The 17552-nt window shown below is 36.7% G+C and overlaps 2 protein-coding genes across 2 annotated transcripts in view; one reads left to right on the top strand and one right to left on the bottom strand.

Moving 5' to 3' along the window:
- PIK3C2G (phosphatidylinositol-4-phosphate 3-kinase catalytic subunit type 2 gamma) overlaps positions 1–15863 on the top strand; it is a 288176-nt gene extending 272313 nt beyond the window's left edge. Inside the window, exons 33-34 of the mRNA XM_080391788.1 lie at positions 8233–8358; positions 14084–15863. Of these exons, the coding sequence (XP_080247914.1) occupies positions 8233–8358; positions 14084–14236 (279 nt within the window). The 3' untranslated portion in view covers positions 14237–15863. The remainder of the gene's footprint in view (positions 1–8232; positions 8359–14083) is intronic.
- Positions 15864–15874: 11 nt separating this feature from the next.
- The window catches only part of PLCZ1 (phospholipase C zeta 1), a 55140-nt gene continuing 53462 nt past the window's right edge, over positions 15875–17552 (bottom strand). The window contains exon 12 of the mRNA XM_080391794.1: positions 15875–17278. Within this exon, the coding sequence (XP_080247920.1) occupies positions 17196–17278 (83 nt within the window). The 3' untranslated portion in view covers positions 15875–17195. The remainder of the gene's footprint in view (positions 17279–17552) is intronic.

Raw genomic sequence — 17552 nt, 5'->3', positions numbered from 1 at the left:
TGTATATTATTAAAAAGAACAAATTATTCTTTTTAAACAGGTATCATATCTGCATCTGAGTTCCTTTCTTCACCTTTCTGAGAGTATTCAGTTTCGGTTTGAGAGCTCTATAGGAATAAAGGTTTGGAACAGAAACCTTTATGATCTTCTGGGTGTCACAGGGCAGCTTTCATTTTATTTACTTCATTGAAGCAGAGTTAGATGGGCTTTCCTCTCAAATGACTGAAGCAGACTAGAAGCATTTTACATAGTTCTTAGGAAGCCCTGAATATTTGGGGATTCAGCCTGTTTCCCAGAATTGTCTTTCTCCTTACAAGAAAAAAAAAAAACTGGGTTTGTTAAATATTTGACAAATAATATTTGATCATTTCCAAAATTCCACTGTCTGTGTTCCTTGGCCTAAGTGGAGTGGGATTCAGTTTGAAACTAAGATTCATACACATATGGTAGAATGCAAATCAATTGCCTGATCATGGCTGTTTCAAATACCATGAAGTACCTTACTTGACCTCCAATGACCACTCCAGAATGGTACCAGTTTCCCATAAAGCCTATGACATATCCAACATTACAGAGATCTGGTTTAACTTTACTGGGAATTTATATACCCACTTCACACACGCACCAGGATGGGTCAACACCTTGACATTTTGCGCAGAACTGATGTGTTCATTGCAGGGTATTAACTGTGACACTTTCCTTCTTTCTCAGCGACTGAGGGTTAGCTTTTCCCATTTGACAGCCAGAAGACCTTGGAGAGTGTTGGCTGGTTCTCACTTTAGAGATTTTGTGACTCAGGACAGCTCTAGACCCTATTTTTGCCCTCATAGTTCTCCTCATTTGGAATGCAGCATACTATCTTCTATTAACAGTAGACTGCACAAGTCCTTGCTACTCCACTACAAAGCTTAACCAGTAAACCTGCATGGGTATTTTTGCCAAAAAAACTTATTTCACTTGGGAGAGAAGGAGTTTGAATACACTGCAGTGACAAAAGCACTGTTTCCCCTTGAATTAACAGCACCCACGCTAGGCGCTCTTTGCTGTTTGGTACACCGACAAGCTGCGTGCAGAACAGGCAGGTCGATGATGATATTGAAGGTATTATGCACGAAGTGCATAAGCTGTATTTGGAGATTCAAAACAACAACTTGGGTAGAGCACCTTTGCATTTTTGTCATAGTAAATGACAAAGCTATCTGGAGGCTTGCTCCACTGACACTATTAGATTTCTGAAAAGTAGAAAATGCCTGGGCAAAAAATGCTTTTTGGAACTTCCCTGAACAAAATCTGTGTTGTTCTGAAACAATGTATCTTTATTTCCTTGCATGAAATTCAGATAAATGTAGTTTCTTCTTTTGCTGCTTTGCCATTGACCTTTGTGACAGTGACCTCTGTCACAGTGTGTCTTCTCTGTTTATCTGCATATCCGGATGCGTGCATAAGATAGGAAAGAAGTTAGGAAAAGAAATGTAATTGCTCACATAGAAGAAAGGGGGAAAATTGGGATCAGAAAATGCAACTAAATAAACTTTTCTTGCAGAGAAGCAGTTAAATGTTTTCAAATTTTAGGTGAAAAAAAGCAGTCATTTGGGAAAAAACACTTTATTTGTGTAATCACTTTTGTCCGGTTGCTTTTCTGATTTTGGGATTCAGAAAATATGCTTGCCAATAGCAGACAGTGCAGGGTGCACCACAGTGATATAATGCATTATCTTCTTTTGTAATTATGTATTAATTACTGCAAATGTGATTTTATTTTTCTTTTTCTTTGAAGTAATTGAAAATATTTTGTGACAGCAAAACAGCTTAGTAGCAGAGCAGAATAGAGGTGTTCAGTGCTTTGGGATATGTAGGGCTCAAAGGAAAAACAAAGAAGGGTCTTCAGTTCCATGCTGGGATTTATGAAGTAACAACAAAACTGCCCATTCACACAGCATTCCCAATTGTTCTGGAGTTTTATATATCTTATTAATCTGTTTTTGAAGGAACTCCTTTCTTTGTAATATAATTGTCTTAGTGCTGATTAGTTTCTCCGCTCTTTAAATTTAGAATTAGCCCAGAGGTTGTTATCTGTTCCTAAGGCAGAGGCTGTATTTGTTAATTAAGCTGCAGCTTACAAAGATAGGGTTTAGCTTTTCTCTGCTAAATTACACAGGGACTCAGAGAAGTAAAAGACAATATAGCAGCAGTGACAGCTTCTCCACATTTCTTACTAGTTATAATTTAGTCAAGAAGCAGCTAGTAATTTCCACAGGCTACTGGGGTGCAAGGCTGATTTCTTCTTTGGATTTTTTTTCTAATCCTCCTTTATTGGATAATAATCAAATCTGCCTCATGTCTACACTTAATATATAAACATTTTGCTTTCTAGCTGTGAAGGCTTTTTCTAACATTTGCTATAGTGGTATGATTTTTAAAGATATAAGGATATCTCAATATTAAACATTAAGGAGTATTTCATAGTCCTTCACTGTGTAGAAGATAAATTCTGACAGTAGTGCATGTAAGAGAAATACACAAGATGAAGGTAAAGGATAAGAAAATTAAAAGTTAGAGCAACTGAAGAAGGTGATTTATTTGTCTATCTATCTATCTATCTATCATCTATTTTAATTTGGGGGCAGCAGCTGAAATTGGAGCCTTCCAAAAGGCTGGATTTCTTTTTTGCACTGAAGAAGGGGAAGAAAGCACCAGTTTTGAAAATATCCAGGAAATTAATTTTTGGGGAAAGAAAGGAAGTTATTAATGGAGGAGGAAAGATGGTATGAGTAATACGAGTTACCTTTGATCATTTATTTCTTTTGGTCAAGATGGTTGAAAATGAAAAATGAGAAAAAGAGAATAGCATCTGGAACTATCAAATGTTCAAGAGCCATCAATCTGTTTCACTCTAGGACAAAAAGTGAAAAATATCTTCATATCTAACACTAACAGAAACTGATGAAATAATTTAATTTGAGCCAATAGTTACCTAAAGAGAAAATTTCATGTGGCTTAATGAAGAGGTGAGTTTTAAAAAGCTTTACAATAAATGATCCCTAAAATGCATTTTTAATAATCATAAAACTTTCCTTAGACTTCCTGAGTAAATCTCGATACTCATATTGGTTGCTGAATTGCATATTTTCATGTATGGCAAATTCTGAAGTAGTTAGGCCTTTCATAATGCTAACAAAGAATCCATCCTTAAGGAGAGTTGTGGATAGTTAGTAATGATCAAGGGAGAAAAGTCATTATGATAATGTAATTCTTGTAGAAAAATTAATTTAATTTCTTCCATAGTTTCCCAGCTACAGCTAGTATATTTTAAATTAAATTACACAGGACATAACCTATCTGCCTGGGTTTCTGTAAGTAAATACCAATAGTTTTCTAGGTTTGGAAAATAAAATTGGAGTGAAAAATTGCACACAGCCATAACAGATACATGCCTGTATTAGTTTTTCAGTATTGAATTACAGATGTGGAAAGAAGTAAATCCAGAGTAGTATTTCCTTTCCCTCACTCCTCTCATTTTTAAATATTTTCATCACCTTCTGTCTGACTTTAGAAGACAATAATATTTCAATAAACTGCTTGTTAAAAAAAATATATGCAGGCCGTTGTAACTGAATTCCTTAAAAACATCAGTCATTATCAAGGTTAAGTAGACAGGTCATTCTGTAAGAAAATTGTCCGGTCGGGGCTTGTTTGTATTTGAAGAAAGCACAGGGAGTGTCAGCTTCTAAATTCAACTCAATTTTTTGTATTGGCAGACCAAAATCACTGGCATTTTTTTGTCCATAGGTATTACAAGATCTATTGCATTTCTGTTGGGAACTTAGTTTTTTACCTTCTCACCTTTACAGATTCTTATAGTCTGAATTTATTCATAAGAGTACACAATTGAAGATTTCAGACAGTAATTTAAATTGGGAGTAACTTCCTTTAAAGGAAGTTAACTTCCTTTATTTTGGGTTAATGAAATGACTACAGAATTAAACATTAATTGTGGTGGATTGAAGCTGGGTTAATTAGCATTGATAATATACATCTGTGGGCTGGCTTCAGGGGCAGTGGGTTGGCTGATGTAGACAAGGTGCAGCTGTGGCTAGTTCTGTGAAGAGGTCAGACAGCCAAGGAAGAGGAAGAAGCAGAAAGAGAGAGAACACACGCTCTGGATGAGGAGAGATTAGGAGAAGGTAGCAGAGGGACTGGCATGAAGAGTATGTTGGTATGTGATGATAAAAGACCTTGTTGCAGCCGGCTAGTTTGGAGAGTGCTGCGACAATTAATAGAATTCAATCTAAAACTTTGGGTTTTTTTCTGTTTGCTTGATCACAAGTACATCCAAGCTATAAAGGTATTGCAGAGTTGTTAAAATGCAAAATGGCATGCCCAGGCTGCCATTTGATTTTCCTTCTGGCCTGCCTGAATTATGGACAGAAATCAATGATTTTTGAGCCATTAGTAATAAAAAAAGGTTTTTTTACAGGATTTCAGAATTTCTCATAAGCCTGTTAGAAATTTTACTCAATGTTTATAATGGACCCACCAGAACAGATGTTCTTTGGTGCAAATGAGACTGGCATTTAGGTCAGTTATTCTTCATGTTTACCTGTTTACAAATGTGCCCATACAGTCAGAGTTAGAAGCGAATTGATAAACAAGGGGTTTTGCTCACTAAATCTGACAATTTAATAGGACAGAAGACATAATTTTTAGAAAGAAAAAAAAAATCTGATGTTTACTCCATTCTCCTTTATTCAACCAAATGCTGAACTTGCATACAAAAGCTTGAGAAAGGACTAGTTTGCCAGAAAGCTTTGGATTTTTGCCTGCCCTTTTAGTTGTTTTAATAAAACAGTTTACCTCAAATTTCACCTACCTTAGATTTAGAAAGATATTTCTGCCCTGTTACTCCCCCTCTTGTTTTTGTACTATGATTGTCAGACTGCCAAGATCTCTCATTGCCCCTGCCAGGGAGGATCTAGCAAAGCACAGTTTCTTCCACCACTATGACAAGTCTTGTCTCAAAAAATCCTTCGGTGAAGCAGGATCTTCACTAGAAAAGATTCAACTTTTGTGCCAATCAGAAGAGCAGCCAGCACTCATCAAGCTACCCATACTCTGTTCCTGTAAAACCATGACTGATTTATACCTGCTCTTAATCTATAGTTTTGAATTATTAGTGTGTAGTGGGACAGAACCTTTTTAACAGTTAGAGACCCTCGTTAGATGTATTGTGTCATACCAGCAGTCAGGGGAGGGCAGCTAAGCAGTGGAAGAGGTGATCTGGCTTGAAAAGTGCTCAGCTGAAGCTTTTTGATCACTTGATGGCATAACAGTGCCACTGCAGATGGAGGATTGGGACAGTTATGGAATTTTGAGTGCCCTGGTTGCCTTTCCTTGGCAAGGGAAGACGAAGTGGGAAAATGTTATCTGTAAAGCAGAGGGGAATAAACCCAGCACCCAGAACTAAGATCTCTAGTTGGAATTCAGGTGGCTGCACTTGAAATTACCTCTAACAGCCTGGCTGCTGATTGCTACTATTCATAAAGAATGCTTTGTTTTAGTTCTGAAAGATCCCAGAGCAACTTCTCTGCCTTGACTTTTCTCTGAATTGCTAAAATATTATGGTTTGGGGGATTTTTTTTTCTCTTGACCCTGTCCTCCTACTCACCTCTTTCAACATTTATTTAGCTACATTCAAAGGGATAGTAAGGAAGTAGTTATGTGTCCATATTTCACATGGTCACAGCACTTCTTTAAAGTGCCTTCCTTAGGCCTTGGGAGGAGTCCACTGATGGAAGAAGGTTAGTTGCCTGAAGGTTAGATGATGTGTGAGCATTACTACCAGGGCACAAGGAGCAACTCAAAGGCATAGTGACAATTTTATCTGACTTCTTTTCGATTCATGGCATGTCCTTCTGGATACCCCAGTCATGTCAACGAATCACATGGCAATCAGCTTGGATTCTTCCTCAGGCAGGTGAATGTCAGACTGAGCCTGTCTGAAATGCAAATGATGCTGCTGTGATCTGTACCTTTGCTGTCTGAGGTGTGCAGTGGGGCACAGCACTTGTGACTACACCTTGTGCTATCTGGAGAGCTCAAAGGGCAGCAGAACAGGACAGATGCAGCCATCCTCTCTGCTATCTTTGCAGCCCATTACTTACCATCTGGGCTCCTCAGCCCAGTGCCCTTCAAAGCCGCTGCTGACCTCTGCTTTCAAAATGAGCTCTGACATGGTCCCTTGTTAGGCAACACACTGCTGGGATGATCTATAAAGCCTGACATTTCGTAGGGATCTCAAGTGCAGAAATACAGTACACGAAGATTGTTGTGCTGGGCCTCAGCGGTTGAGCTGATAAGGTCTTCTTCAAGAATGACCCCCTTCGCCTCCTTTTTTTTATTTTAACTATGTTTCCTTTTTTGTCTGAAACATCTAATATCTGTTGACCTTCAAGTTACAGTGATGCTTATCTTTTCATTGGGAAGGGAAGAGCTTGATTACAGTTAGGATCTTGGTTGCTTGGACTGGTATTTAAGGCTACATTTCTTTCTCCTTCCTGATTTTTAAGAGAGTGTTCAATTTACTGTTATTTGTAGTCCTTGATTGAAGTTGTAGTATAGTCTAGATCAATAGAGATGGGCTTTCAAATGGACAGTAAATTGTAAATCCTGCAACAACAATGCATTACTCTGTCCTAGGAAAATACCTGTTAGCTTCACTGTCATTTAATGACATTCTTATTTTGGCTGTCGAATCCCAGCTGTCCAGATCCCATGTATATTTTTAATCAGATGTACTTTTGGGAGCTTAGCAATAGTGACATTAATCACAGTGCTGACAACGTTTAATGATTTGACTAGTGCATCCTTTGATGCTGTATAGTGTTAACGATAGCAATAATAAACTTTGCAGTTGACCACATCATTTGCCTTTAAGGATCATTTCAGATAAAAAAAAAAAAAAAGAGATCTGTTGTGCAAGATCTGGTTGCTCACACACAAAACCACATTTTTTCTTCCCAGTAGAGAAGTTGTTCATTGCTAGGACACCAGCAGTTTCTCTTATCACACGGATATGTTGTTGATAATGCCTGTAGAATGCCCAATATTCCTAGGCACATACTGTGAATAATCAAAATCAGAGAAATGTCTTTATTCTGAGCCAGGTAGAATTACAATAGGAAATATAAATGCAACTGCCTGTTTAATGCTCTGGCTTCATTGGTTCCAAAACTTTTAAGATCTCTTCTTTTTGCCTGCATTTTCATTTGCATTCTGTCACTGGATTGCCTATGAGTTGTCAGGTAAACTTGCTGCCTAAAATGCTTTTAATATGATTAAAATTACTGATATTTATATATGCCCCATTTTGTGCTTTCTGATTGCATATTGTGTTACCAACACGAAGACTTCTGCTTAATTACAAGCTAAGCACTAAGTGACATATATTGGCAAGACATCTTGTGTGTTTTTTTAAAACCTTTCATACTACCAACGTGTTTTCTGAATAATGGCAGTGTGGGGTTAGGAATAACCTTACAGCTGTTCAGAAGTTATGAAAAAATGCTCCACACACCAGCATTAGGCTATGACTGAGCCTGGTTAATAGATTGGCTGTGATCATGAGTAGTTACCATAAGATGGAATATCTGGAATATTGTTCAGTAACCTGAACTGAAAAATTAAAGAGAGTTTGCATCTGTTTGATGGGAGAGATCAGAAAGACTGTTATTACAAGAATACTGTTCTGTCTATACTGCTTCAGGAAATGCTCCTGACTCTTCTATAGTAATATGCTTTATGAAACACCCTTAGAAACAATCAGTTCTCCCCAGCGTCAGCACTGTTACTTAGGGGTTAAAATCAAGAAGAACTGACTGGCTAGAATCTGGTTTCTATGCGTTACTCTGGAAAGTGGAAAGGCTAGACTTTTTGTCAGATTAAGCTGAGTTCAAGTACAATCTTGAGGATTAAGGGGGTTTCCATCAGAACATTAAATATTAAAGACAGGCAATTTTACCTTGTTCTTGTATTATTCCATTTCTATTTTTCTCATTCAGTATTAAGGTGAATTCTAAGAATTCCTGTTGTTTACTGCGCTAGCACTCCGATTTAGCAGAGAGAACAGCGAGAATGTAAAATGTTTCCGTGTCTGCTTAAAGTCCAGATTTCATTTGGTACTTTGTTTTTGTTGCTAGAACATAAGAACTTGTATTTATGACTCTTGTTTTTCAGCACCTTCCAGATGGCTCTGCCCCAAGTGCACATGCTGAATTTTATCTTCTGCCAGATCCTTCTGAGGTCAGTGGAAGGAAAACAAGAACAGCTCCAAAAAGCTCTGACCCTACTTACAATGAAATTGTAAGTACCATTCACTTTTGTCCACCATTTCTTGTTTGATTTTCTTTGCCCATTCTTGAAATAAAATAGTAGAGCATTTATCACTGTTGCAATGAGTATGATCAAAAAGAAAGAACATATAAACTGAACCACAAATGGGGACAATCCTCTGCTTTGCATCTTTCTCAGAAGTGAAACAGTCTCTTGATGTCTCTCTTTTCAGGAAAGCAGTTGGATTATTCTTACACCATAACCACAGCTACACGTTAGCCAAATGTAACCAAGAATCATTGCACCAAAACCTAGGCTGTTTTCATAGCAGATTTATACAATAACATGAAAAGTACTAATTGAACAGGTGCTGTTATTCAAGTTCACATTTGAAAGTAGACAACCAAATTGGTTGTCACTATCCTAAATTATAACACAGTAGTAAATAGTCAAGTTCTTTTTACATCAAAATGCTAGCAGTTCACAGCCATATACAATTATTTTACATACCACTGAAGCGCTCAATGTCTCTTGGGTGAAAAGAAACATTTGTATGGATAAACATTTACAAATGGGAAGTGGCATAAACTGTGTTCTTTTTTAAGGGCAGATGAGATTCAAACAGTAGGTGGAATTGGAGTTTATAATTATTACATATAACAAATCTCCTGAAGATCTCAAAGCAATTTAGAAATGCTCTTTGAGCAGGCTTAAAGGAGAAGACATGGAAAATGTTACCGCTCCACCCTGTTTCATAGATAAGGTATGTTGAAGTTAGTCAGCTGAACCTAAGTGTCCTTATCACCTAGTTTCCCATCCTGGGGTTTTAATATTTTTTCCCTTTCTTTTCCTGTGTCTGTTTGATTACAAAAGTTACCTACTTTGATGACTTCCAGTTCATCTGTAAGTAGGCTTCTTGAGTAGTATTGCTGTTAACAGCTGAGACAGATTTCCCTGCCTTTGGTACTGCAGTGGAATAACAGGCAACTAGGCTTTATTTTTCTGTTCTTTCCTTTTTTTGCAATCTAAGAGACAGTGGGATGGGTCTCATTGACCTGTCTAAAGAAATTCCTTTACATCTGAAGAAGATTTTAAACAAAGAAATATGATATGATTATATAATAACATTCATTGTAAATATCCAGAATGGACTACAGACAAGAACCAGCCAGCAACACTGGGAGATGATTAATTACCTTTCTAATTATTAGATCAAGTTGAATGCAAGAAAATCCAAAATCCTGTCTGCATTCAGACAGAAGTCACTGGGAGGAGATTTAGTTGTGGTTAATGAACATTGCATTGCTGTTAAAAGAAATGCCATGAAAACTTTAATATCCTTTACTCGTAACTTACAACCTTCTTCACAGATGCTCAATCTTTTTCACCGGGAACTGCTAATCACAGTGGGGACATATGGTTCCATTGAACATGGACATTTCAAACCCAATGCTTATGCTGTTCACAGCTCTGTTCTTCCATATGTGATGTCATTTTGTATGCATTTTCTGTCCAAGGCTGGTAGACTGAGGCAGAAGCCACCCCAGGGAAGAAAAGCTACTAAAAATATGTCAGCTGTCTTTTAAGTTAGTTAGTGTCCAAAACACTGTGTACAGAAATTCACTAGCCTTTTTTATGAGTTCATAAGTTTTTATTAAAGCCAAATAGCTGGAAGGAAGCTGTATATTAATTTCTCTCTGTCTTTGAGACTAAGAAAATTCTGAAATGTGCTTCTCTTGGGTATTTTTGTTTTTAGGTTTGTACTTTTCTTGCTTATGACTGCCTACAGCAAATTATCAGCCTTGCAAAGTGCATTTTATTTTTTATTTTTACTCATGTGTGAGAGTAAAGATGTGAAAGTCCAGGAGGGCTGACAATAGGATGAACTATACCAAATGTTTTGGAGTTGCTTTTAAAAAGCACTTTTTTTTTTCTCTTATACTTTTACTTAGATTTTGTAGTTTGTTGCATTCACACTGGTATAACCATCAAAAAATAATGGTTGGGAAGAAGAGGAGAAAAAACACAGAATAATGGAATGCAGTGTAAAGAGAAAAAGAATAACATGCCTGTTTATAGACCACAGTTAGGAACAAATAAGAGTAACTCAAGAGAATGCAAAGTAGTTTAGTGAAAAGTAAGAAAGTATAAAAATTGAAAATAAATCTGAGTAATTTAAGTTTAAATTCTTTCCAAGAAAAGCCACAATGACCAGAACCAGCAGCAGTGGGGTCTTGCTTATATGCATAACATTTGCCCTGAGACATGCTTCAAGGTCTCACTTGTCTTCGGTTTGTCTCCCAAGTGCCTGCATGTATGCGCACCCATTAAATGCTCAAACCTCCGAGACAAAACAAAGTGTGCATTGCCATAATGAAGCCAGAACAAGAGCAAACTCTCTCCGTCCTGCCCTTGGGGTGTGGCCAAGTGTGAGCAAATATACCTGGGCCGTATCAGTCTGTGTTATTGCAGTTGCTCTCGGAGCAGAGCGGACACTGACTTGCAACAACCAGAACAGCCCCAACAAGCCTGGGGATGGGGGAGGAGGGGAGCTGCACCAGGAGCTACAGCCGATCCCTCCAGCATCGTGCATCAAAGCTAATTTGGACAATTAAGAGCAAATCTAGGAACTGTGCCATGACTACCTAAGGAGAAGCAACTGTCCTGCATTTACAATTAAAATGTCATTAGACTCCTGTAGGTCAGCAGTGCTTCTGTATTTGGAGCCAACCAAATTCCAGCCCTAACTGTCCCACTTGATTTCCAGCCCTAATATATCCACTTGAATTCCAGCCCTAACTGTCCCACTGATTTGCTGCATGGCCATGTATAATTCACTTCCATTTAATCTAGCTGTAAAGATGGGAGGCAAAGATTCTTACTACACAATCATTTCAGGATTTAACTGTTCTAATTGATTATGAAATTCTGGCAGGTGATATTTGTTTTATTCACCTGTTAATTCAGCCATCTCCAGATCTTTCTTCTGTCCCTACACCGTGATGATACATACCTTGCGCCAGCTGAATTTGAAATACCATTTTAGAAACAGTTTATTGGGATCATTTGGAAGTCACCCACCCTGCACTGTAAGGTCTGCCACGGCACAAAGCTTAAAGCCTCTTTTTGTCCAAAAATTGAAAGTTCATTACCTCGGTTCACACACCTGTTATGGTCCACTATACTGAAGATTCCTTAGCTCTTACAACTTACATATGCACTTTTTAGTGATTTAAAGCAAGAGCTCAAGATGATATCTTTAATGTATTGGCAAAGAAACAAGGCACCTTTCTACGGTAACATTAGTATCACTTCAGTAATCAAATCATAGATTTATTGTAAATGAAATTATAGCTTACTGTGCCTGTCCTCGCTTTTCAGATTTCTTCCATCATTTCACTGAGATTTTGCTGGGGAGATGTCATTGGAGGACAGAAAAGCTGGAATTTTTAATTCACATACCATATGGTGAAATAGGCACAGTAAACATCAAAACTGAAAAGCACCAGGTGCAACTTTCGTGAGAGCAGTTCCAAACTATGATTTCCAAAGGTTTCTAAAGGGAAAAGGCAATGTTGTTCCCTGGTAAGACCTTTCTAGAAAAAGCCAGTTAAAAAGAGAGTGGGGGACAATTTTCTTTCCTGCACAACCTGTGGCAGTGGATGTTCATCCCCACAGCACTGATTATCCCCCCACACCAGAGAGCTTGGTGTCCTGTCTCTTTGGTGCTCATTGCAACATCCCTGCAGCTTTCAGTCCAGACAAAATCACCCTGTAGTCCCACAGGGGCAGTTGAGGCCAGCTAAGGTTGTCTGGGAGAACCAACAATTTTGTGTGTCCTGGGTCCACCCATGAAGTTCAGAACCACCTTTCTGTTGCCACTCAACATGAGGAACATTGCTGGCACTGAGCCTTTATATCCTTGTCTGAAGGACATCTCCCATGGACATTTCTGCTTCTTATAATTGGAGGTACAGAGAGGACTCAGCAGTCCAGCCTGTGGAGGTCTGAGCTAGAGAGGGCTCAGTCTGACTTTTCTTTTCCTCAGCAGTGCCGTATGTATAGACTGCATTCAGATTGCACAGTAAATCCAAGTAGGTTGCATGGCAAACACCTTTTAGGCATTTTCAATTTCCCATTCTCCTGAAGTGACAGTATGTCACTGCATTTGCTTTTTAAACTGCAAAGAAAGATTAAAATTTCAAGCATTTTTCATTGCAACTAAAATAGCAAAAACATTTCCAACCATACAAATTTTAGATTAAATATACTTGTCTCACAAAGCTTACCTTTCAGGCCTGAAACTAGCTGAGAGCATTCTTTCACATTTTATCAACCCACATGCAGTTCACTCAGCAGTTTTTGATTAATGCAGGGACTGAAACATAGGAATCTGTTCTGAATGCAGCACATTCTTTTTAGCCTATTACTCCAGATTGGTTTTTTTTTCAAAATTCAGAAAATACACCATTCACATCTCATACTTAAGCTTGGTGTATTCTCATAACATTAAGGTAATTTCAAGGATATTTTTAAAACTATAGGCCTTAATAATTTTCTAAAGAGATGCTAAGCAAGCAGTATCATTACATTTCAGAAGTATTAACAGCAGTTCTCAAGTAACAGAAACATCCAAACTTAGTAGGTTCCACTGGCTAAACTGGATCCAATCTCGGAAGTGTTTCACATCTACAACTTCTACTGAGTGGGCTAAACTTTCTGTCATATTTAATATTTGATGATTCCATTTAAAAATGCAAACATTTTTATAAAGGGTATATTTGGATACAGTTACAGAATCATGCATAAAGTTATTTGTATTAAAATAATAACATTTATACAGACAATTTTCAAAGGAAAATTATTCTCTTTTTTATTTGGGTTTGTTGGATGTAGAACAGTTACAAAATTTTATGGAAGTCTTTCTTAGAAGAAATTTTGGTTTTCTTTGGCTTGATCTTTTTTAATTCTGCATGTAGCACAAGACTTAATCACAAGCACAGCACTAAGAAAAATTATGCAGTACTGTACATTGATATGATGCACCTTTATAAGACATATCAATGCACATTAATGTTGCTTTAAGGCACTATTAAGGAACATGTAACAAATACAATATAGATAGTTTAAAAAACATTGACAGCAAAGCTTTTTTCTGTTTTCTTTCTGATTTTTACAGAAAAGCAATACCATTTAGCAAAGTACCTGCTATGGAAAGATATTTAAAAATTATAATATTCCACCCTTTTACAGAATTACCTCTTATGTTTTCATGCTGCTGTTCATCATGAGGATCCTCCACCTGAATCTCTCCTCCAGAAAATTTTCTGCATTATCATTCCATGGTGAACTTCATGGAGGATCTGATATTTCTTCACATTTGAGTTCAAAATTCAGCTTAAGTTAGAGTTCCAGTTTTCAAGGGAAAAATATGTATACTTTTTTTTTTTCCCTCAAGCATTGTGCAACACAGGTTTCAAATTTATTTACAAATGCTTGGTACTCAGCTTTCACAAGCCTAAGCTGGCAGAAACTTTGTTATATAAACTATATCAGGTCAAATATATTTCTGAGGTAAATGCACTAAGTGAATTTGGCTCATGGTTAGTAGTTTATAATTCTGGGCAGCAGTTTAAAGCAGTTACTACAAAGTTGTAATCATCTTCCTGAATGCTGTATTGAAGTAAGTGTTTTGCCTGTCAACTAGATTCACAAATTCATATTTTTTTTTCTGTTTCACTATATATTATTTCAGGTTGTGTATGACAAAGTCACAGAGCTCAAAGGCCGTGTACTGAAGCTTGTTGTGAAAAGCAAAGGAACATTTGTGGGAGCTGTTAACATTCAGCTGAGCAGTGTCCAGTTAAATGAAGAAAAGTGGTATCCACTGGGAAACAGCGTAATTTAAATGTTGTCTAAAATCATTCAATTATTTATCCACTAATGTTTCTTTATCCCATTTCCCACGGTACATTTTGTCTCAGTTGCCCTTGAGAATATGCAGTCATCTGCTGATCAAATGCCTTAACATTTCTAATCATAAGGCTATTGTCTTAAAATTGCTACCATCTTCCTACAACAGCTTGCTGTCAGTGTGCATTTAAGAAATAGCATCCTAAGAACTTGTAGCAGCATGCAGGAAATTCTTATGAAAGCAATTAAATTTTGCGGGGGTTTCATTTTACATAGTACTGTAAAAATACTAAATTCTGTACACATCAAAGTGTGGGGCCTCATTCTTTGCCCATTAATTCCATTGACTGTGTTGAAATAATACTGATAAAGGTGTATTTAATCGGCACCTGCTATGACCCCACTGCATATGATGATTTCACCAGAGAACCATGGGATGGTTCCATGGGTGCCAATACATTTCCGATGTCTAGCAGATTTCATGTTAAATCTTATACAATCAATATGTTTAAAACAAAAAGAAACAAACACAAAACTTAAAATCTTTGCACTTTACACATTTTGTGCAGCACATGTTAGTGTGTTTTTAATTTTTTATATAATGTAACATTCAATCCAAGATTTTCATATCTCCATAAGATATGTCACTGTTTCTTTTATTCCAACATCTATGAAGCAGATATAACTGATCATTTGTGAGAAGAAAGGAGGGGGTGGAGAAGCTAATATTCACCAATAAATAAAACTTATTAAATGTGAACTTTCACTGTGGTATTTATTTAAGATCATGATATAAAGCATCTTTGTTCACCAGTCTTACTGCATTGAATTCCTATGCTGCATAAGGGGATCAAGTCAATACATGCACTGACCTCAGGGCTATAAAATGTATATATACATATTAAACTATGAATGTGAGTGGTTACTTTGAATTCACTGAGGCTAATTATGGGCTCTGTTCTTCAAAGCATTTTTACCTAAATTAAGGAAGTACTTAAACAGACCTTCAAACATTTAGCATATGAGCAGCCATAATGAACTGTCCATTATTGCCAGCTTCTTACACACACATAGCTGACCAGGACTACATATACCTTTCTAGGACAAAAGCACATTTTTAAGGCACAGGAGATTTATTTGATGATTTCTGATCTGATCTGCTGTAAAATTTCAAGTTACCATATACTAAGTAGGTCTGACATTTGTCCTACCAGGTGAGAAAGTGGTCAACAGAGGGATAATAGTGCCAGAAGGGGAAGATAATTGTATCCTTCTCCCAAAGGGCACTCACAAATCAGTCTTCAGAAGGTGATATTTTAGAAAGCTCCTGAAGTGGGACTAGGCTTTTTATTTAGGAAACTAAATAAGCTGGAGGTTTTCTTAGCATGAAACCAATTAACTATGTCACTTGGTCAGTTTTTATCCAAGAATAAATTTCCCCAGGCAATCTGGTATATCTAAACTTCTCCTCAGTAAGGGGAGGTGGGGAGAGCTCTGTATATTAATATTATTAGTATTCTTCAGAGCTGAAAAAAGCTATAAAATATTTACCACATGAAAGGGATATTGGCTAGCATACAGGTATAATCACTACAAAGATCAGTAAGTCTAACATTTTAGATTATAGGAGTCTAACATTTTAGATTATAGGCTCTCCTGGGTAAGGAATCAAGTGATTTCTCAGTCAAGCACAGAAAACGCATTGAGGCCAGCTTACAATGTTATCAAATTACCTGACCTTACAGGTCAATATTGATTCTAGATTCTTCTTAGTCTACTGTCTTTGTTGCCTTATTATAACTGTAATGTAATTTTCTAATAGTAGTATTTCCTGTTTTATTTCCTAATTGTTATTCACCACATGCCCTCATTTTCCATCTTAGAGCAACATTAAATAGAATAGCATTAAAATGACATTAAATAAAAAGAGCATTAAAATATAATATTATCAGAACTGTCTGCAAATACTGTTTGTGTTAAAGAAAGAAACCTATCAATACAACATCCTTAAAAAAAAAAAAAAAAAAAAAAAAAAAGCACATTTGTTTGAGTAACAAATCTGCAATTAACTGGGTAGATATAGCCCTATGGAAACTCAACAATACTTCCATTTTGTAAGGAAGATGGCAAAACTGTGTCTTATGGGCAAGTTCTACATTGATAGGTATGTCAGGCAAGAAGTTGTGGTCAAGGGCTCTTAAATCACAGAATCAACCCTTGCCTTTTCTAAAATGATTCTAGTTCACGTCAAAGCATTGTGCTTCCTATTTCCTGAGTTCACAGTAAGATGTAACCTGAGCTCCCTGCTGCTATGAGGAACATAGCCCTTTACAAATCAGTCCCTGAATTATTTGTCTTTTTTCAGCAGCAGGAGGTTCAAGACTAAGCCAAGAAAAGGTACGGATATTTGCCTCTGACTTTTTATCATTTTAAGAGCTGGTTATTTTCCCCAAAACTATTTTTCCAGGTAGGAAAATTACAGTGGACATTAGAGAGATATAGCCCAATCAGAAGCTGCTGTTATAAATTTAAAGGGTACATTGTACGTACAATTTTTCTTGTACCCTTGGAAAGTTAAATGGTAAGAAATTTTGTCCAATATAAATACAAGTATCAATGTAATATGTTCATAATTTTTCAGTTTCAGATCATAATACTAGACTATTATTCTCACTCGGTAATTAATCATAATTTTGAAATTAGCTGCAAATGAAATTAACAACTGAATTTTAAAAATGTCAAAAAATGTTCAGTCTTTATGAATTAGTTCTAAATAATGGTAAGGCCATTACTTATTCAGGATACCATTTACTTACACAAGAATTCTCATTAGCTTAATAAAATCATTAAGAATGTGCCACTCTGGAAGTCAGACCACTAAGTTGTTGCAAACCTAGTGATGCTTTATTGAGTAGGGTGTGATCCTTCAGAAGAAGCGATACTGCAGAGCATCATTAATAGTACCAAACATGAACAAACAACGATGCAGGTTTGAGATTGGCACCATCTTTGGACAACAGGGGAATGTTGCGGTAACCTGTAAATACAATGATACTATATTAGTGTATTAACCACAAACACAAAGATATGTTAGAGTGTTTTTATGATCTACCATGCAAATAATGCATAGTTTATAATTCTCTAAATAACTCTTTAAAATAAACTGAAATTATATAGAACTCAAATCCGATTTCTACTTATTTTCTCCTCTACATATACATTATTTAATTTCTGACATTTTTAGACACAGAGAAAAATGCCGGTGTCTTTCAAGATGTGGTGTTTTTTCAAACTGAAGACTTTTAGCCCAG

Source organism: Falco punctatus (genome assembly GCF_963210335.1).
Source record: "Falco punctatus genome assembly, chromosome: 6".
Taxonomy (NCBI): domain Eukaryota; kingdom Metazoa; phylum Chordata; class Aves; order Falconiformes; family Falconidae; genus Falco; species Falco punctatus.
This window is presented reverse-complemented; position numbering and strand designations above follow the sequence as displayed.